We start from the raw sequence: 21,125 nt of genomic DNA on the forward strand, positions 1-21,125 counted from the left end.
GTTTCAAAATTTTCTTGTTTTATTCAATCAACAATACCATGAAGAATTTATCTCTTACCGAATTTGAAATGTCCTGTCCCAAAAATTTAAACTTTAGGCGTTCATATCTCAAAAAGTAATGATTGGAAGAGAATGTTTTCCTAAGAAAACTTTTTCATTTTGATATATACCGGTACAAATCGAAAAACTTTGAAAAATATCACCAGTACAAGAAAGTTTATTTTTAGCCTTTGCACAGCCTTAAGACGTGGACTGCAACATAGTATTAGGCCTACTTAACTTGCTAAGTAATTAGAACTACAATTTCTACAAGTTTGTTTAACACACCTGTTTAATTAAGTAGAACTCGTCTGACCTTTGCAATTCCTTCACCAATTCTTCAAGATCTGGGGACTGAACTATTTTATGTCCGCTAGACCACTCAGACGTTCCTGGGACATTGTTGATCTTAGAAAAGTCTTCATTAGCTCGAGGTTGAAAAACTTCTTATATAATTTTACCATTCACATTTGATATTATGAATTTATTATTTATTTGTATTTTAAAATTTTCCGTTCCTTTAAATTTGCCGCCCCCAAAACCTGCCGCCCTGTGCGGCCGCCCGGTCCGCCCACCCCTGGGGCCGGGCCTGGCTCTGAGGATGTTGCTCTGAGCAACATAACCTCAATTTACTGATGGTTTGTAAACAAATAGCAAATTTCCTGTAAAAATCAGCCTTCCTGATATTATAAATATCCTTCCTGATAGCCTTCCTGACATTCTATTACCAACTTAACTAGTTCAACTTAAACTGGATTAGTAAATGCACTGAGAAAACCGATTCAAGTTTAAACTTTTAGATTAACTTAAACTCGATTAACTTAATCGAGTTTAGCAATCTATACTGTGCAAACGGCCCTTAGCCTCAAAAACACTGCACACACACGTCGATTTATGTTCGTACGATATTTTGCCGTCCTTATGAATTCTATCATAAGATAGGAAAATGTATAAATATGTCATCTCAACCATGGGAACATATAATTAAATCATGGAAAGATAATTATCTTGTGGTATCAAATATATTTTAGATAGAATTGTTCATTATTAACCAGAATAAACTATAGTTATCATATCAAATATACCGGGTTGACTTGAATCACAGCTTTCCACTATAGAAGGCGGTGGAAGAGGAAACGTGGCAACTCTGCTGTCCTATAATTTTCACGTTATTTTTATAACGTGAATCTAACCGTAGACGACAAAAATATTCTTAACACGATTCAGTTGTTAAATATCTGCTCTGAATTTTGCGGTTGAATAATGGTGGTGAACAGACTAACTGATTGGGGGATGAAATTTCATCCCTGGAGCTGAGAATTGGGTCACAACAGGTGATTTGAGAGCCCTTAATGAGGGAAAGAGAGGGGGGGTAAAACAAGAGAGAGGAAGAGAGAGAGAGGGAGAGAGAGAAAGACATAGAGTGTTAAAGAGAAAGTGATATCGGGGCGGTGTAATTAAAAGAAAGAGAAAATGTAAGAGAGAGAGAGAGTGAGTGAGAAAGAGAGGTGATATCGGGACGGTGTGATTAAAAGAAAGAGAAAATGTAAGAGAGAGAGAGTGAGTGAGAAAGTGGGAGCGAAAGGTGGGAAGGGAGACCCAGAGAAGGACGAGATTGAGAGAGTGGGAAAGATTCAGAGTGAGTGAGAGAAGAAGGGGAATGGGGAAAAACAGAGGAAGATTGAGTGATTGATAAGTAGGTACATGAAGAGTGAGTAGTAGAGAGAACGAAAGAGAGATAGAGTGAGAGATGAGTGAAGAGAAAGAGAGAGATTGATTGATTGAGTACTTTATTTATAAAGACTTCAATATATACTGGCTAATACACTTATATACAATAGCTTACAATACAGCAACATTATAGATGAATTTACATAATATAGACTAAGAAAATAATTATTGAACAGTATATGAAAAAAGCAATTTGGAATAGCTATAGATAATATTGTTATGCATCTACATAAATTGGCGGAGCTTTGGACATATCAATGTTCATTCTCCGGAGAGAATATTCAAAATATCCTTCCCACTAACTCTCTACCAAAAGAGAGAGAATAGAGAGGAAGAGTGAGAGGCAGAAAGAGGAAATGAAAGATAGAATTGCAGAGAGAGAGAGAAAGTGAGAGATTAGATTAGATTGGATTTATTTATTTATGTATGTTACAATATTTACTGGCTTATACACTAATTTACATTAAATGACGATAATGCTAGTTATTCAACGAATATCACAAAGTATAGATAATCAATCTATGAGCATAAATATAGAATGCAATTAGAATAACGATAATATAAAATTGTAATGTAACTTCATAAATCGGCGGTGTTTCAACAAATAATTGTCGCTTCTCTAAGAAGGATATAAAATAATATCCTTCCCATTAACACACGACCGGGAAAGATAGAGAGAGAGTGAGAGAGAGAGAGAGAGAGAGAGAGAGAGAGAGAGAGAGAGAGAGAGAGTGAAGAGGGAGAGTAAATGAAAGAGGGACAGTGAGAGTAAATGAAAGATAGAATGAGAGAGAGAGAATAAAGAGGGAGAGTGAGAGACAGTGAGAGGAAATGAAAGAGAGTGAGAGACAGTGAGAGAAAATGAGAGAGAGAGAGAATAAAGAGGGAGAGTGAGAGAAGAAATAGTGGGAGACAATGAGAGAAAATGAGAGATAGATTGAGAGAGACCGATAGAGAAAGTGAGTGAGAGTGAGAGTGAGAGAGCGAGTAAGAGAAACTGGGAGGGAGAGAGATCAATGTGTTTATCAGATGATAGGTGGTTGAAAGGGGTGTTGAAATGGAAATACCCCTCCGTCGTTAGCTAACACGCAATTTATGAAACACTTGTTGATCTATAGCACCTTTCATACACAGGGAATCCTGAAACATGGCCTAAGTGATTCAACCTGTAGAGCTAATAGATTAACCTAATTAATAATTTTATCAGAGAATGTTATAACTCATTTAATTAATTATAATAATTGATAGTAAATTTAATGTTATTATGAATACTATAATGTACAGGAACCTGTGGAAATAATAAATTAACCTAGTACTTTATTTCATCAGAATGTGATATTCAATTTGATATTATCATAATAATTGAAATGTAATATGAATATAATGTACAGAGTGTTCCTGAAATCTATATAAAAGCGAAATGGCACTCACTCACTGACTGACTGACTGACTCACTCACTCGCAGAACTAAAAATCTTCTATATATATATATATAAAAGAGAAATGACACTCACTGACTGACTGACTGACTCACTGACTCACTCACTCGCAGAACTAAGAATCTGCTTACCAAAAACGTTCAAATTTGGTAGGTATGTTCAGTTGGCACTTTAGAGGCGCATTAAGAACGGATTTGGAAAAATTTCCAAAGATACGCCCAAAATCTGCGTTTTTCCAGGGTTTTTTAGCGTTTTCTCAGCTTTATCGAGAACAAATGAACAGAAAATGTTCAAATTTAGTACAGAAGCTCAACTAGGGTGTAATAGGGGTGTTGTGAGAAGGAATTTGCAATAACGTCAAAGATACGCCCAAAATTAGCGTTTTTCCAGCGTTTTTCATTTTGCTTTTTCTCAGATTTATCGAGATCAAATAAACAGAAATCGTTCAAATTTGATACATAAGCTAAGCTAGGGTGTAATAATGTTGTGTTAGAAGGAATTTGAAATAACGTCAAAGATACGCCCAAAATTAGCGTTTTTCATTTTGCTTTTTCTCAGATTTATCGAGATCAAAATCTGCGTTTTTCCAGCGGTTTTTTTTTTTGGCTTTCTCAGCTTTGTCGAGAACAAATGAACAGAAAATGTTCAAATTTACTACAGAAGCTCAGCTGGGGTGTAATAATGTTGTGTTAGTAGGAATTTGAAATAACGCCAAAGATACGCCTAAAATTAGCGTTTTTTCAGTTCTTTCATCAAGTAATAGACAGAAAATAAGCACTAAATAATTGGAATTAATCGGTGACTAAATCGAGCTAGGAAGTACTTTGACTTTCTTATGGAATGAAGCCTGCTCAAATGAAAAATGCAGGCGAGGGAAGCGAGCCCGCTGATCTCATTTTTGGACGATCTAGTTGGGGGTCCAGGGGTCGGAGCCCCCTGGCTAGACGGATATGGCGAGTGAAGCGAGCCTGACGGCTAGTTAACTATAAACTATTAGACAATGAGAAGTATGTAGTTTCAATGCTTGTGGAGATAGTGGAAATAATATGCCAGATTATGTTACAGGAGTATTTTGATAGATAAATAAGGATAAGTTGATAATTTGTTTCTCATTTTTCCAGACAACGCTTTTGGAAGATGTATCGGAACTTTTGGCAACGTTGAAGAGGATGATCTATACAGGTACAGTTATTCTAACAATCATAATCAATAATCATTATTACTTTCCTTGCCCTATTACCATAGGTGAGGAAAGTATTGCTTTCCGAAAAAATTGAGGTACCTCAATTTCTAAATTTCTATACGTTTCAAGGTACCCTGAGTCCAAAAAAGTGGTTTTTGGGTATTGGTCTGTACGTGTTCTGCAAACAGCTGTTTACCGGCTTGATTTCATGCATGGAGAACGGCTGAGATTGAATGACTATAACAAAAAAATATGGTGTGAAATTGATCACCTGACGCTAGTGTTCCCGCGCATCTAAAGTCTACTGTTCAAAGATCTAAGCCAGCTGGTGACAGGACAATTACGATGGAGACGCACGAAGTCTGCTATCTCTTCATAGTGAATGATTTAATAGAATCAACAGTTGCCAACAGTTTGCAATAGAAATAATAACATTTTCTAGAATTTCGAGCTTATTTTTAATTTTAGGTGAAAATGTTACGGAACATTAAATGTAGAGATTTTCGTGCTCAATCTTTTCCAATTGGATTTTTTTGTTTAAATTTTATCTGAAGCCTGACAATTGGGTATCTAAAATCAAACTTCACCTTGATGGGGCGGAACTCCTGAAATTTTTACAGCTATGGGACTTGTGGCAGTTGATAGAGCTCATCAATGACTATTCTATGCATGAGTTTGATCAAAATCGTTGAAGCCATTTTAGAGAAAATCGCGAAAAACCCTGTTTTTGACAACATGTTTTGCCGCAATCTTGAATTGCATTTGATCGAAATTTTCGTGTCGGATCCTTATAGGGAAAGGACCTTAATTTCCTAATTTCAAGTTATTCCGTTAATTGGGAGATGTGATATCGTGTACACAGACGCACATACACTCATACACACACACACACACACCACACACACACACACACACACACACTCACACACAGACCAATACCCAGAAACCACTTTTCTGGGCTCAGGGGACCTCGAAACGTATAGAAATTTAGAAATTGGGGTACCTTAATTTTTTTCGGAAAGCAATACTTTCCTTACCTATGGTTTCGGGCCAGGAAAGTAAAAATTATACAATTCAATTATTAATTTGAACAATATTTGATAATGGTATTTCTTTTCTCTCTATCTTGTCTTGGATGTTGAATTATTCTCTTTTCCCTTCTCAATTTTATTCATTGTCTTCTTTGATATATTCATTTGACAGCTTTCATGTATTCATTGACATCTCTGATGTATTCTACTGTACATCAAAGATGTCCTTGCCATGTTATCAATTGAAAATTTATTCATAGAATTGAACTTGGTGCTATGAATTATTCACAACGTTCATTATTCTTATCTTCTCTTTCAAAGCATTTTTTTTCTAGACTTCTTTATTCAGATTCTTGTTCTTTTCTTTGAACATATTCTGCTCTTTTACTGTATTATCTTCCCCTCGTTACTGGTCTTTTTCCTCTTCTTCTCTTCATCCTTCTACTGCACCTCCTCCTCCTTCTTCTTCCTCATATTCTCCTCTTCCTTTTTCTCCTCCTCTACCTACTCCACCATCAATTCCTCCTCCACCTATTCCTCCTCCTCCACCTACTCCTCCTGCTCCGCATTCTCTTCCTCCTTGTCCTTGATTTCCTCCTCCTCCTCCTCATCTCATCCTCCTCTATATTCTCCTCCTCCTCCACTTGTTCTTCTTTCTTCTCTTCTTCATCACCTCCTTCCATGTTTCAACTTCTTCTTGATCTTCTACTTCTCTTTTTTCTTTCTCCTTCTCCTTCTTCTTCTCCTTCTACTCCTCCTCCTTTTTATCATCACCTTTTTTCTTCTCATCCACCTTCTCTTTCTCTTTCAACTTCTTCCCCTTTTCCTCCTTCTCCTACGCCTTCTTCTCTTCCTCATGCATCATCACCTTCTCCTCCTCTTGTTCTTCTTCTCTTCTTCACCATTCCCTTCTATGTTCATCCTCATCTTCTACTTCTCTTTCTTCACCTTCTTCTCCTCTTCTTCTTCGTCTTCTTCTTCTTCTTTTCCTCCCTTACTCAACCTATTCAAACAATGTTGACAGTAGGTCTTCATTCTAGTAGGTCATTATTCCTTATTACTCTACTATGCCTATTACTCTACCTTAGCAACATTCTATGGCAGAAATTACAGTAAGACACCACGATTTTTTATGGATGTGATTCGAATTTTATTGATATGCGGTTTCGCATTCTTTATGACAGTTCCTGTTTTATTTCCCCTATAGAGGTGTGCTCAAGTGTATTATGTATGCTAAATATCACGCAACCGTATAGGTTACAATAAAATAGTGTAGTAATAGCTTATATTACGGGTGAAATTTAGTAGCTTGTTACAAGAGACAGACGATTCTCTTTCTTGTTGTTTTTCTTCTCTTTCTTCTGCTTCTTCTTCTTCTCTTTCTTCTTCTTCTCCTCGTCCTCCACCTACCCCTCCACCTCCTCCTCCTCCTCCTTCTCCTCCTCCTCCTCCTACGACTACTCTCCCACCGCCACCTACACCTCCTTCTCCTTCGCGACCTTCTTCCACCTTCTTCTCCATCTCTTCCTCCTCATCATCTTCCTCCTTTTCCTGCCACTTCCCAGCCATCATCTCCTTCTCTCTTTTTTTGAAATATTTCATTTCCTCTTCATTTTCTCTCCTTTTTTCTTTTTCTCCTCATCATTCTCCTCCTTTTCCTTCCTCTTCCCAGCTATCATCTTCATCACCTACTCTCTCTTTTTGGAATAATTATTGTATCACTTCTTCTTTTTTCTACTTTTTTCTAAAATGAAGAATATTTTTTTCTCCACCTCTTACTAATTCTCCTTTTCCTCCTCCTCCTCCTCTTCCTCCTGCTCCTCATTCGATACACTAATAGAATCCATCTCCGTCACTGTATTCCATCAACCTTACATTTTAGCACCTTGTCACATGGCAGTCTGTTATCTGTTCAATTTCAACTGACTCCTTCCCAAGATAGTTTCACTGCTTTACATTATTCCTTTCTCATCCCTGAGGATATCCTTGAATATATCTGAAAATATCCTGGAGGATAACTTTTGAGAGTACTTTCCCTGGAGACGACCTTGGAATCCCTCCACCAGGGGCCCGATTACATCTACTTTTTTGAAATTATGAGTTATAAATGTTGATGAAATTGTTAATTCTAGTTAAGGGCCAAGCCACAAGAGGCGTTTATCATATGAACAGACAGGGCGGGAATCTCTCCAATTGGGTGATTGGGTTGGCTATAAAAATGGAAAATTTGTATTTCGACTGTAGGACATGGTTTTCTATTTTTGCTAGTACTGTGTGTGTGAATTTCTGCTCGAAAACACAGTATTGAATTACAAAAGGCATATTATATATAAAATGGGATTCAAAATTTATTTCTAAATTACCTCTCGATAAAGAAAGAATTACCTCTCATTACCGTGTTCACAATAGCGGTAAGTAGTACTGTACAGAGTTTTAGACGTCTACCTCAAAGGGTTCCTGAGAAAAAGGTACAGATATGTTAACATTACGGCATATGGAGCTATTTTTTGGCCTGCTCCCCTATTGTTAGCTCGGAAACCAGAAATCGTGGAATCCTGCGCGACTACTCAATTTATTGGAAATTCCATTGACTTTAATTTTTTAGGGAATGCTTTTTTCAAAAAACCCAAAGTTTTCGAAATAAATGGAAAAATTGAAAAAAGTCCCAAAATTTGGGGTTTTTAGGGGTGAATCCGCCCTCTGACGTGTCAGCATCAGTGTCGGAATTCAGCGCCCCAAAATACATATGAAGCCGACGAGAAAATTTTTTTCGGTGCTGTTTCCTGATAAATGAGCATTTGACTGGACTATTATTATCATCATTATCGCCTTAGTGCCGGTTGCACAAAAGCCGGTTAAATTTAAATCCTGATTAATTCCACGAGAACCAATCGGAGAAGCCGTCTTATAAAAAAATGCCTTCTCTCAATGGTTCTCGTAGAGTTAATAATGGTTAAAATTTTACCGGCTTTTGTGCAATCGGGCATTAGTATTTTTTTATCTAACAATGTTTTCACATCTGTGTTGTTTGTCACATAAATGAATGAATGAAATTTCCATTTTCGATTTGGATTCTCTCCAAATAATGAAATTAACGTTTTTGTAGAGAGTTAGTGGGGAGGATATTTTTAATATTCTTTCCGAAGAATGGACATTGATATGTCCAAAGCTCCGCCAATTTATGTAGATGCATAACAATATAATTATTATCTATAGTTATTATATTACAAATTGCTTTTTCATATCATATACAGTTCAATAATTATTTTCTTAGTCTATATTATGTAAATTCATCTATAATGTTGCTGTATTGTAAGCTATTGTATATAAGTGTATGAGCCAGTATATATTGTAATCTACATAAATAAAGTACTCAATCAATCAATCAATCAAATAATAAATTGGCTATTACTCCTATTCTTTACAGATATGATTTTGCGGAAGGAGACCTTGGTTTACTGGAAAAGGAGATGAATAGATTGAAAAAGAAAGAGTATCATTGGAGTAGCACCTATACTCAGTGCATTCTACAGGCTGTACTGTTTGCACTCAAGTCTAGGTAAGTCAAATCATAGATAAAATATAGCATAGGAAGATATTTCATGATTTGTAGAATCACTCAAAGTTTGGAAGTTTTGTATCAAATTATGGTGTTGTGTATCAAGTTGAAATGATACTGTATCATGTGCGGAATTTATGGTTGATACCATAGAGAAAAGATAGCATAAGAAGATATCCCATGGTTTGTAGAATTCATTCAAAGTTTAGAAGCTTTGTAACTAGTTGTTCTGTGAACAGTAGACCTCACGCAGTATTCTCATCCACAAGTACCTGATTGAAACTATAGACCTTATTGAAATACAGCAATAGACTGGCTTCTCCACACATCTGTGTAATCACTTGTCAGCTGATTTATGATGAATAATTCTATAGTCTGATTTTTACTCTAATATTGGCGTATGAAGGAGGCTTCTTTTTCCTTTTATATTATCCTTGAAATAAGTGCAATTAAAAAAGGAACATACCTGTCAAGTTTCATGGAAATCTATTACCGCGTTTCGCCGTAAATGCGCAACTTATAAACATTTCTACATAAGGAGAAATGCCAAACCGTCGACTTGAATCTTAGACCTCACTTCGCTCGGTCAACAAATTATGGTGTTGTGTATCAAGTTGAGATGATACTGTATCATTTGTGTGATACTGTATTATGTGTGTCGTGATACTGTCTTATGCAAGGTGATACTATAGAGATAAGATAGCATAAGAAGATAATCCCATGGTTTGTAGAATTCATTCAAAGTTTGCTGGTTTTGTATCAAATTATGGGATTTTGTATCAAGTTGAAATTATACTGTATCATATGTGGTGATACTGAATCTTGTGTGCTGATACCTCATTTATGGTGATACCATGGAGAAGAAAAAGCATAATAATATATTCCATGGTTTGTAGAATTCATTTAAAGTTTGGAAGTTTTGTGCCAAATTATGGTGTTGTGTATCAAGTTGAGATGATACTGTATCATGTGCGGTATTTATGGTTGATACCATAGAGAAAAGATAGCATAAGAAAATTTCCCGTGGTTTGTAGAATTCATTCAAAGTTTTGTATATAATTATGGTGTTGTGTATCAAGTTGAGATGATACTGTATCATATGCGGTGATACTGAATCATGTATAGTGATACTGTGCCATTTATGATGATACAATAGAGAAAAGATAGCACAAGAAAAAATCCCATTGTTTGTAGAATTCAATCAAAGTTTGGAAGCTTCGTATCAAATTATGGTGTTGTATCATGTGCGGTGATACTGTATCATTTATGGTGGTACCATAGAGATAAGGTAGCATAATAAGATATCCCATGGTTTGTAGAATTCATTCAAAGTTTAGTAGCTTTGTATCAAATTATGGTGTTGAGTATGCTCCAAATTTCAATCCGAATTCTTGTTAACTCAAACCGATTACTGTCAACTACTGTCTGTTATTAGTGTGTTGTTGGGAGTGTAAGAGTGTAAGAAGGGCACAGTATGAGAGACTACCAGCGTCACATAGCTTCACCAAAAACAACTACTAGGACTATCGGCTTCAGTTAACACTCACATTTGCAACATAGACACCCTATACACTGTCTATTATTAGTGTGTTGTTGGGAGTGTAAGAGTGTAAGAAGGGCACAGTATGAGAGACTACCAGCGTCACATAGCTTCACCAAAAACAACTACTAGGACTATCGGCTTCAGTTAACACTCACATTTGCAACATAAACGCCCTATACCATGGCATATCGTTTGCTATCTTTTCTCAATGGTATCACTATAAATGATACAGTATCAACACAATATGATACTGTGTCATCTCAACTTGATATATAACAAAGGATATCTTCTTATGTTATATTTTCTCTATGATTCACATTACTTATGCAATATTATTGCCACTCCCGTGTTCCGGATGGACACGTTAAACCGTCGGTCCTGGCTGCCTAAAAAGCAGTCGTTAGGTCATGTGAGTGGCCCTGAAATTGATCAGTTGCGACCTGAAAACTCTGACACCAGACCTTGAGCCAACCAGGTCACTCGATATTATTTTATTTTTATTTATTTATTTATACATAAATTATAATTATTAATATACAATATTTTTGGTATTTTAAAACATAATAACTCCAGTATTTTTGAACATTATCTTTTAATATGAATAGTTACAATATATGAGACTGTCCTTGGAGAAATTATGACAAAAATAATTTTAATTCAAGAAGCGTCCTACCTTCATTATTCATACAGTTTTGATATAGGAGCGTACTTCGTATCTAGGCTATCTTTCATTCATGGGTAATATATAATTTTCAATTCTGTGTGACTCGTTGAGTTGAAATTCATTTCTATTTGATCAATATTCTTATCAATCAATGAATTTTCAATTTTATCTCAACTCCGGGTAGAAATGGCACAAAGATAACCTTATTTTTCCTCTCTCAATCATTTTGTACTTTGTTGTAGTTCCGACACTTTGTTACTTGTGAATATTTGAAAAAAAACACTTACTTTTCATCAGCCACTGATGAGGCTCCTCCTCAGGAGTGGAATGCATTCCATAATACCATAGAGAAACAATAGCGTAAGTAGATATCCCATGGTATAGGGCGTTTATGTCGCAACTTTTACTGTTATCTCAAGTCGATAGTTCATGTAATTCTTTCCCGTGAAGCTGTGTGACACTGGTAGTCTCTCATATTGTGCCTTTTATATACTCTCATCCCAACAAAACAGTAGAATTCGACAATAATCAACAGTAATCGGCTTAAGATAACAGTAAAAGTTGCGACATAAACGCCCTATACCATGGGATATCTACTTACGCTATTGTTTCTTTATGATAATACTCAAAGAGAAGTGAGTGTTTTTCAAATATTTACACAGTGCCCGAACTACAACGAACTCATTCGGATGGAAATTACTGAGTTATTGCAATCATTCAAATGCTAATGAATTAATATCATTATTAACGAAAATCCAAATTAAATGCTGTAATTCACCCCGAAGACTCCTCCTAAATATTGACAACAGGATAAACAGCTAGATGGATTTACAGCATTTAATTTGGATTTTCGTTTAATAATGATAATTAATTCATTAGCATTATTTGAATAATTGCAATATCTCCAGTACCTAATTTCCATCTGTAGACTGACTGGCCGCTATGGCTTCGTATAAAATGAGCGCTGCTATCCAGAGATTGTCAGTTTAGTGTGAGGGTAAGCATTCCTGACCGGCAATTAGCAGGTACTGGGTTCGATTCCCGGGCTAACAAATAATTTTTGAATAGTAGCACTCATCGAATTTCCATCTAGCTGTTTATCCTGTTGTCAGAAGTCTTCGGGGTGAATTACAGCATTTCATTTGGATTTTCGTTTAATTTGACCGAGCGAAGTGAGGTCTAAGATTCAAGTCGACGGTTTGGCATTTCTCTTAATGTTCAAATGTTTGAATGTTTAAATGTTTAAATGTTTATATGATCATATGTTGCGCATTTGCGGCGAAACGCGGTAATAGATTTTCATGAAATTTGACAGGTATGTTCCTTTTTTAATTGCGCGTCGACGTAGTCTATATAAAAGGTTTTTGGAAATTTTGCATTTCAAGGATAATATAGAAGGAAAAAGGAGCCTCCTTCATACGCCAATATTGGAGTGAAAATCAGACTATAGAAAATATTCATCATAAATCAGCTGACAAGTGATTACACAGATGTGTGGAGAAGCCAGTCTATTGCTGTATTTCCATAAGGTCTTTCATTCAGGTACTTGTGGATGAGAATTCTGCGTGAGGTCCACTGTTCACAGAACTACTAGTAATAATTATTCCATTCAAAATTCTTTGAGAATCTAGTAGGTCACGTTTTCAGTTTGTCAATTTTTTTTGAGAATCCAGTAGGTCAAGTTTTCAGTTTGTCAATTTTTTAATTAGAACCTTAAGGTGATAACCTTCTTGTTATCAATAGATATTGAGTGAGACATCATTCAATAATGAATGTAATTAATCTTATATCATATTTGTTGCAGGACCGTGTATGACAGAAGTGTTTGCAACCATCTGATCAAGAATCAAGATCCAGCTATTGAAGCTATTCAGAATGAAGTCGAGGTAAGTGAATTCTCTCTTTTCTAAATCAATTCATGACTAATTATTCTATGGAATCTAATTGGTCAAGTCAATAATATAATAGTAAATAATAAATAAATGTTTATTTCCCAAAAAAAACTACAACATCAATTACAAAAATATTAGATAAATTACAATATTACATACAATAGTTAGTTAGAAAAGATTCTTATAATGTGTTCTCTACTTTTTTAGTTTTTTCTGTGTGGAAATTGACCTACTCCACTATGGCGTACCATGTTCTAGAGTAGGTTTTGTTAGTTTTTTGTGTGTATTATCAATCAGTTAGTGTTTAGTAGGTCATTAGGTGGTTAGTTGTTATTTGAAATAATGTTTTCTATGTCTGTCTTCCTTTATTGCTCATCAACCAATTGTGTACTATTGCTTTGAACTTTCTAGGAAGATTAATCTGTTTAAAGTTTGCAGGAAGTAGATTATATAATTTTGGTGCTAAGTGATTGAAATGTCTCTGGTATAGTGCCTTCCTTGCAACACTGGTGATGAGAAGATTCCTGTATCTGGTGTTGTGGTTGTGGTTTCTGGTTTGAAATGTTGTTGGGTTCTTGTGCAATCTGCATAGTATCTCCTTGGAGTAAAGCTGTCTTGAATCCATCACGTCAAACTCATTGAATAGCTGGTCTGATGAATAGCGTGGAGGCTTCTGGTTGATGACCCTCATGATCAGCTTCTGTACCCTGAGGAGCGGTTCGATGTGCAAGAAGCTTGCACCTCCCCATCCCACAATCCCATACAGCATGAGGGACTGTGCTAGAGAGAAGTAGACAATCCTTAGACATCCCTTGTCGACCAGTGTCCTCAGAATCCTGAATCTGTGGATGGTCTTCCTCAGTATCCCCGCATAAAAAAGGGGGTGTGCTTGCAATTTATATTGTAGTTCTGATTCTCTAATATATTATTTGGGTACATAAGAAAAGTCCAGAACCAATTTCTTCATGCAAAATTTCCTTGTGCTAGATACAGAGTGGCCCAAAAACCCTCGTATTTTCGGCTCATTTTCCAGTTTTCAGCTATTTCTGCCAAATCTCGTAGGCCTAATCGGACAGAAAAATTTGCTCTCGCCTTTTTTCTAGAATATGAAATTCTGAATAAAATGAAATCATTCGGAACTCTATATCCAATGAGTACTGAGTTATGATTTTTCAAAAATGAGTGAGATTTGAAGAGAAAATCTTATGAACTTATGTGATTGTGCGAAATATCAATGTGAAGACTATGTAGTTGGTGATTATGGTTGAAGCTGAAAATTAGGTGTTTTTCACAATACAAGAAGCATTGTTGTCAGGGTGTACCTGGAAATCTATTCGAGATAGAGCGCTCTATCTGATCTCAGATTGTAGAGCACAAAAATACGCCCAGAGGGATTTTGAATCATACATAGAAATGGTAGCAATCGGAAAATATTGTTGATCAAAATCTAAAATTCATCAAAAATTGATTTTCTCTTCAAATTTCACTCATTTTTGAAAAATCATAACTCAGTACACATTGGAGATAGAGAGTTCCGAATGATCTCATTTTATTCAGAATTTCATATTCTAGAAAAAAGGCGAGAGCGAATTGTTCTGTCCGATTACGAGATTTGGCAGAAATAGCTGAAAACTGGAAAATGAGCCGAAAATACAAGGTTATGGGCCACTCTGTATCTGGCACAAGGGAATTTTGCATTAAGAAATTGGTTCTAAACTTCTCTAATGTACCCAAATAATATGTTACAAAATCATAACTACGATATAAATTTGCATGCACCAATGTATATAGTAACTGGACTAAGTCAATTCTAGCATAATTCTTTAATTGATTGTTAATTCTTATTCTCTCTCATTCTAATCTGTAGTTCATGTCGTTCATGAATATCTGTGATATGTGGACCCAATTAGAGGTGGGGTTTGGATTATGGCCGTCCTCGACCACGACAGGTCAGGATCTCAGATTGAGTGGATTTCAATTTGTCTATACTCTGTACAAAACTACTTTTGACTTGGGAGGGGCATGCGCAGCAGAGAAGGCATACAGAGGTAGGGATACAACTGCTGAGAAGTAGCCGTTATAACCGCCGAGCATTCCTCTAATTTCTCGTGAGTATTTAAGCCTTCATGTTAAACTTACGGAGTTTCCTGTCTGGAATCCTTCAGTCGAAAGACTCTAATCGACAAATTGGCAACTGCTCTTCTACCTATGACTATTAATCACTGCAATTGACTGATCTCCCTCCATTTCTCTGTGCCGCATATTCCTCCAAGTCTGAAGCTAATTTGTACAGAGTATAAATAACCTGGAAGATTCTGTTCAATTATCCTATCATATTAAGCGAGCAATATGATTTATTATTTTAGATTCAATTTTTTTTCTCTTGATTCTTTTTTGAAATTTTGTAGTTTCTTAAGATTTTCTATTAATGTAACACTCTATATATTCCTTCTTTCATTTTTTTCTATCTTTTGTTTGATCATTTTCTATTGTGATTAAATATACGAAGAAAGGCCCCACACAGGATTACCTTTGGGGCTTCATTTAGACTATGATGATCTGTGACTATGATGACATGTATTGTGAATGCGTGGGTGCTTGCTACACCAGTTATGTTATTTTATTTCAATTTGTACAATGTTTGTTTTTGGTCGAATAAATTATTATTATTTCTTTATATCTGTTTATATTTTCATATCTGATTATCTGGTTATCTGGCTATTTATGTTCAACGGATCTCGAAAACGGCTCTAACGATTTTCACGAAATTTGGAACATTGTAGGTTTATGATATAAAAATTCGATGGCACTAGGTCTCATCCTTGGGGAAACTCGCTGAACGACATTAAGAGGATAATTCATCCTTGGCTGAAACAGCTGAGACTTTCGTCGTCTGTGGATAGTAAAAAAGTGAGAAAGCGAGTGAGTCTGTGGAAAATCAAAATATCGCATCCCCGAAATTCATAAGCTGACGTATAGCCAGCTGTAAAATATAAACACGATCATTTTAGAGAATTGTGTTCTGCTTATCAATAAATTCAAATAACGAGCGAAGCTCGGTGCCCTGATATTATTATGTTTCAATGGGGGAGGTTGAATTTTTCTTTTAAATGGCAATATGTTGATATCTATATAAGACAGAGTGGGGTTGTGTTTTTTCGTGTGTTCGTGTGCTCTTTTGTTCGCATCAAAACATGTCAACTTGTGGATTGCATACCAGAAAAACGGGAATGATTCAGATCTCCAAATTTTGAACATAGATTCTAAAAATATCAATCTCGTGCACCTGGAAGCCCAAATTTCAATTTTCCTTCTAGATTATTCAGAATAAATGTTCAAACTTCATTAATGGTACATACGATTTCATAAAAAAAATCACCAAATCATATGGTCGAAATTAAAAAAGGAACATCTGTTTCTATTATTGCTTTATTACACGGATTATACACGTATACATGTGTAAAGTATAGGAAAATTATGTTTGACGTATCACCACGTCTGAACTACTGGACTGATTAACTTGAAATTTTGAACATAGATTCTTGCTTAACAGAGGAAGGTTATAAACCTATTTCAAATTCTACAATATTGGATTATATCAAGTTTTCAATTATTTGTCATGCTTTCAGTTGTTGTAAGTAAGCAGCAAAACATTTCTCTTAAAAGGGAAATTAGAAGATAGGTATTAGATTGGGGATCCTTTTCGAATGATAAAAATAGGTTTTCCGTCGCACCCAAATTTTTCCCGCCATTTTGGAACCGCAATTTTGAATCCAACTTCTTTTTTTAATTGAAAGGTGGTCATATGATACATGATTCCGATACAGGATTTCCAGAGAAAAGGTATGGTGAAAACCGCACATCGATATCTCAAACCTTTCAAAATTTATTCTCATTCATTTCATTTATTATAGTATAGAAGATGATCGATAGATGGATGATATATCCATCTATCTATCATATTCTATACTATAATAGAGGAAATAACTGGCTTAAACTGGCCATAACGAAAATTATGTTTGACGCATCATCACGTCTGAACTACTGGACTGATTTACTTGAAATGCTGCTTATAAATTCTTAATCAACCGAGGATTCTTATAGGCCTATTTTCAATTCTTCTGGATTTCATTACGTCAAATGTTTAAATAGATCCTTGCGAAGCACGGGTTACCTGCTAGTTATTCATAATGCTTTGATTATTTTATAGTAAACCCAAATAAAGTAAAGTTATTGGATCAGACTTGAGTCTTAAAAGTTTTAGCAGACTTGAAAATTGGACCATATGAATGTCTTCAGACAACAATGCTTGTCGTCGACTGCAGAAGTTTACGCACAAACGAAAATTAAAGCTTTACCAGCAGTCGGATATTTGTGCAACTTTTTCTCTTCTTGCAGATGGACATGGACCCCAGAAACATGGCTTACGTGAAATTCACTCCGAGCAGGGTCAACCCTCACGCTGATTTCGCTGACGAGGTGTACATGCCACCCCTCACCCCCGAGGAGGTGGACAGGGCTGTGGCCATCAGAATGGAGGAGGAGGAGGAGAACGCTGCTCTAGAAAGAGGGAGGGAAGGAGGAGCGCTTAGTGAAGGAGTCTTGTCTTGTAAGTTGAGTCGAATTTGTTTCATTTTTTGTACGTGATGTAAAAATTTATATCCTGAATATTTTTGTTCAAAATTATATGGGCCTGTTTTTGAGCTAAGCTAAGTTCTAGACCTTTAACTGGCTTTAAACTCTGGAGTCAGAAAATTGGCTTCCCGAGTCAGAGCGTTAACAACGTAGCTGAGGACTTGAATAGACTCTGGAGCTTAGAGATCATGTTAGACCCTGGAGTTTATAATTTCGCTTTATGAGTGAAGGGCTTATAAGTCCAGGACTTGAATTAGATTCTCGCCCCTTTCCGAGTCTAGGATTTATAAAAAATTGTTATGAATTAATTAATTGTTGAAGATATGCGGACCACTGTGACTGTGGTGTAGGTGGTTGGAGCTTGCAAAAGTCCAGAACTTGGAATAGCGTGATTTTGAACCCTCGACTGTGGTAGGGTTTAAATTCAAGTTCTAGACTTGACTGAGCAAGCACAATTCAGTTATTGTTTTGGAGTAGATGAAAACCCAAATAGGTGTCATGGAATACCTAAATTATTTGGATTAGTCCATCTAAATTCATAGTTTATAGTTTGCAAGTTCATTTTGCAATAAAATTGTATCAGAATTATGCATAGAAAACTAACCTTATTCTACGACTGTGACAACCTGAAAATGTTCAAGGAAAATAATACAAGGATTGCCTTTGAATTTATATTCCAATCTGAATGTCATTAATCAGTGTCATATTCAACATATTAATAATAATAATATAACAATGATAAATTATTATCCCAGTTTTTTTTCAAAACAAATACGTTTTCAAACTCAATAGCCTAATGGAATTTTTATTCCAAAATCACTGGTTAGGATAAATTATCAATAATGGCATAACTTAAAATAAAATGTCCATTAATTCACCTTTCAAAGGTTTTGCTTTGAATAGGCCTACATATAAATCGAAACATATCTTTACAAAATAGTTTAGAGAGCATGCTCATTTGAATTATCCCGCTGCAATCAGCTGTTTTCGTTTCGCTATAATGCCAACAATACAACAGCAAAATATTGTGAATTTCCCTCATGTTTACTACATTAAATTCCTGGACTCAAATAGGTCGAGAACTTAAAGGTGCGTACAGACTGTCGCTCTGCTCCGCAACCGAACGTCACTCCAGCAGAGCGATTGATGATCGACCGGCGAGCAACAGTGGTTCGACTGGGGAACGCGAGAAGATCTAACATCTTCCGTAACGTTCATGATGGGTGCGTGGGCGGTGCGACTGTGGTTCGATGGTGGTACGAGGGCGGTACGAGGGCGGTACGAGGGCGGTACGAGGGAGGAGCGTGCTCGGTGCGGGTTGGAAGCGCGAATATGTGTACGCAGCTTAATAGACCCCGGAGTTTGGAAGATAAAATCGTGACTCAGAAAGTCGGTTTAGACCCGAGCGCTTGTTTTAGTCCTGGACTCTGTAACCCGAACTTATAGATCCCGAGCTTGGGAACCAGCCCTATGATTCATGAAATGTTATTGAATGATGAAATGTTATTCTCTCTCCCTTATTAAAGCCTTTAAAATTATTTATTCTTCTATTTCTGTTTTGAATTTAAATTTATTCGCTTTTTCTCCCATTGTTACAATGATTGTAATGACCTAAAGGTGGGTACAGACGTATGCGCCACTAACACGAGCATTTCGCTTTTCTTCAGCTAATGTTCAGCTTATTTTGTTCATTGCGGATGATGACCAATAGGCTTTTTGCTTGTGCGTGGGTAATGGGAAGTGCAAGAGTGATTTATGAGATGATCCAACGAATCTGCTATTTGAAGAATTTAATGTGATGACTGTAAGGCAATTGTACTTGAAAAATTTAGCAAAATATATAATAAAGTATAAAAACAAATTTTTATTGAATGATATAGTCCAATATGATTTAAGACCAAATACAACCTATAAATATAAAATTTATAAAACAAAACTAACAGTAGTTAGAAGACAGCTCATTTCTATAAGTACAAGATTCATAAATGAATTGCCTTTTGATCTGGAAGCAAAAATTAATTACAAAATACAAAAAATTGGATAAGAGAAAACTATTTCTTTTCAATTGAAGGCATAATCTAATTTTTCAAAGCATATTTTAAAGCGTGGATTATTTTTTTTTCTCTATTATTGTATAAAACTAGGAAACAACCAATGTAACTAGCTGATTGCAACTCTCACCAGCGGGCAAGGCTTGATTCCTTTTGCTGGTGATGCCGGATTACCATTGAGAATCTAATTATGATTTTGGTATTATTTATGCTTAATTTTTATTTTAATTATTTTATACTTTTGATTATAAAATTATGTATTTTCTTTTATTATGTTTTTAATATGTATTTATTGTATGGCAAATAAATGATTTGATTTGATTTGATCAAACGTCCATACCTATTCGGCGGGATTCGAACCCACGACCAGGTAGCACTAGCAGACTGAGGGTGCAACGCCTTAGTCGACTCGGCTATCAGGCCGGCAAATTTATATCAAATATTAAATCTGTATTTGTACAGAAACAGTAAGATAGAGATGCAATGAGCATAGAATCAACTGAAGGAAGTGAGATATGTGTGTTCGTGGTAGTGGTACACAAGTCTGTATGCACCTTCATATTTCACTACTTTTTCAATTTTTATTTATTTTATTATTATAATTTATAATGTAATTTATAAATTATAATTCTATAAAGCTTCTATTCTACATTCTTCCACATTATTCTATCTTCGATCTTTCCACTACTCTTTATACTCCTCCACCACTTCCTTCTCCACCTCCTCTTCCACCTCCTCCAAATGCTCCTACTTCTCCTCCTTCTCCTACTCCTCCTTCTCCTCCTCCGCCTATTCCCAATCATTATTACCCTTCACCTCCTAATCTTTCTCCTCCTCTTCATCTTCCTCATCTTCCTCCTCCTCCTCCTCCTCAACCAGCCGCCTCTCCTTCTCCTCCTATTCCCAATAATTATTCCCCTTCACCTCCTAATCTTTCCCCTCCTTTTCCTTCTCTTCTACCTCCTCCTCGTCCTCCTCATCCTCCTCCTTCTCCCCCTCCTCGACTCCTCACCATCATCCTCCTTCTTCTTCTTCTTCATCATCATCTTCTTCTTCTTCTTCTTCTTCTTCTTCTTCTTCTTCTTCTTCTTCTTCTTCTTCTTCTTCTTCTCCTTCTCCTTTTCCTCCTACTCCTCCTCCTCCTCCTCCTCCTCCTCAACCAGCCCCCTCTCCTACTCCTCCACCTCCTCCCACTCCAACTCCTCCTCCTCCTCCTCCTCCTCCAGCTCCTACCCTTCTCCTCCTATTCCCAATCCCAATTCCCCTTCACCTCCTAATCTTTCCCCTCCTTTTCCTTCTCTTCTACCTCCTCCTCGTCTCCCTCATCATCCTCCTCCTCCTCCTCCTTCTTCTTCTTC

At 36.2% G+C, this 21,125-nt stretch overlaps 1 protein-coding gene across 1 annotated transcript in view; it reads left to right on the forward strand.

Annotated features, from left to right (window-relative positions):
• Positions 1-21,125, forward strand: part of LOC111044754 — a 114,891-nt gene that overhangs the window by 33,516 nt on the left and 60,250 nt on the right. Inside the window, exons 3-6 of the mRNA XM_039441153.1 lie at positions 4,331-4,391; positions 8,851-8,982; positions 12,994-13,075; positions 17,480-17,690. Of these exons, the coding sequence (XP_039297087.1) occupies positions 4,331-4,391; positions 8,851-8,982; positions 12,994-13,075; positions 17,480-17,690 (486 nt within the window). The remainder of the gene's footprint in view (positions 1-4,330; positions 4,392-8,850; positions 8,983-12,993; positions 13,076-17,479; positions 17,691-21,125) is intronic.

Source organism: Nilaparvata lugens, chromosome 14 (assembly GCF_014356525.2).
Source record: "Nilaparvata lugens isolate BPH chromosome 14, ASM1435652v1, whole genome shotgun sequence".
NCBI lineage: Eukaryota > Metazoa > Arthropoda > Insecta > Hemiptera > Delphacidae > Nilaparvata > Nilaparvata lugens.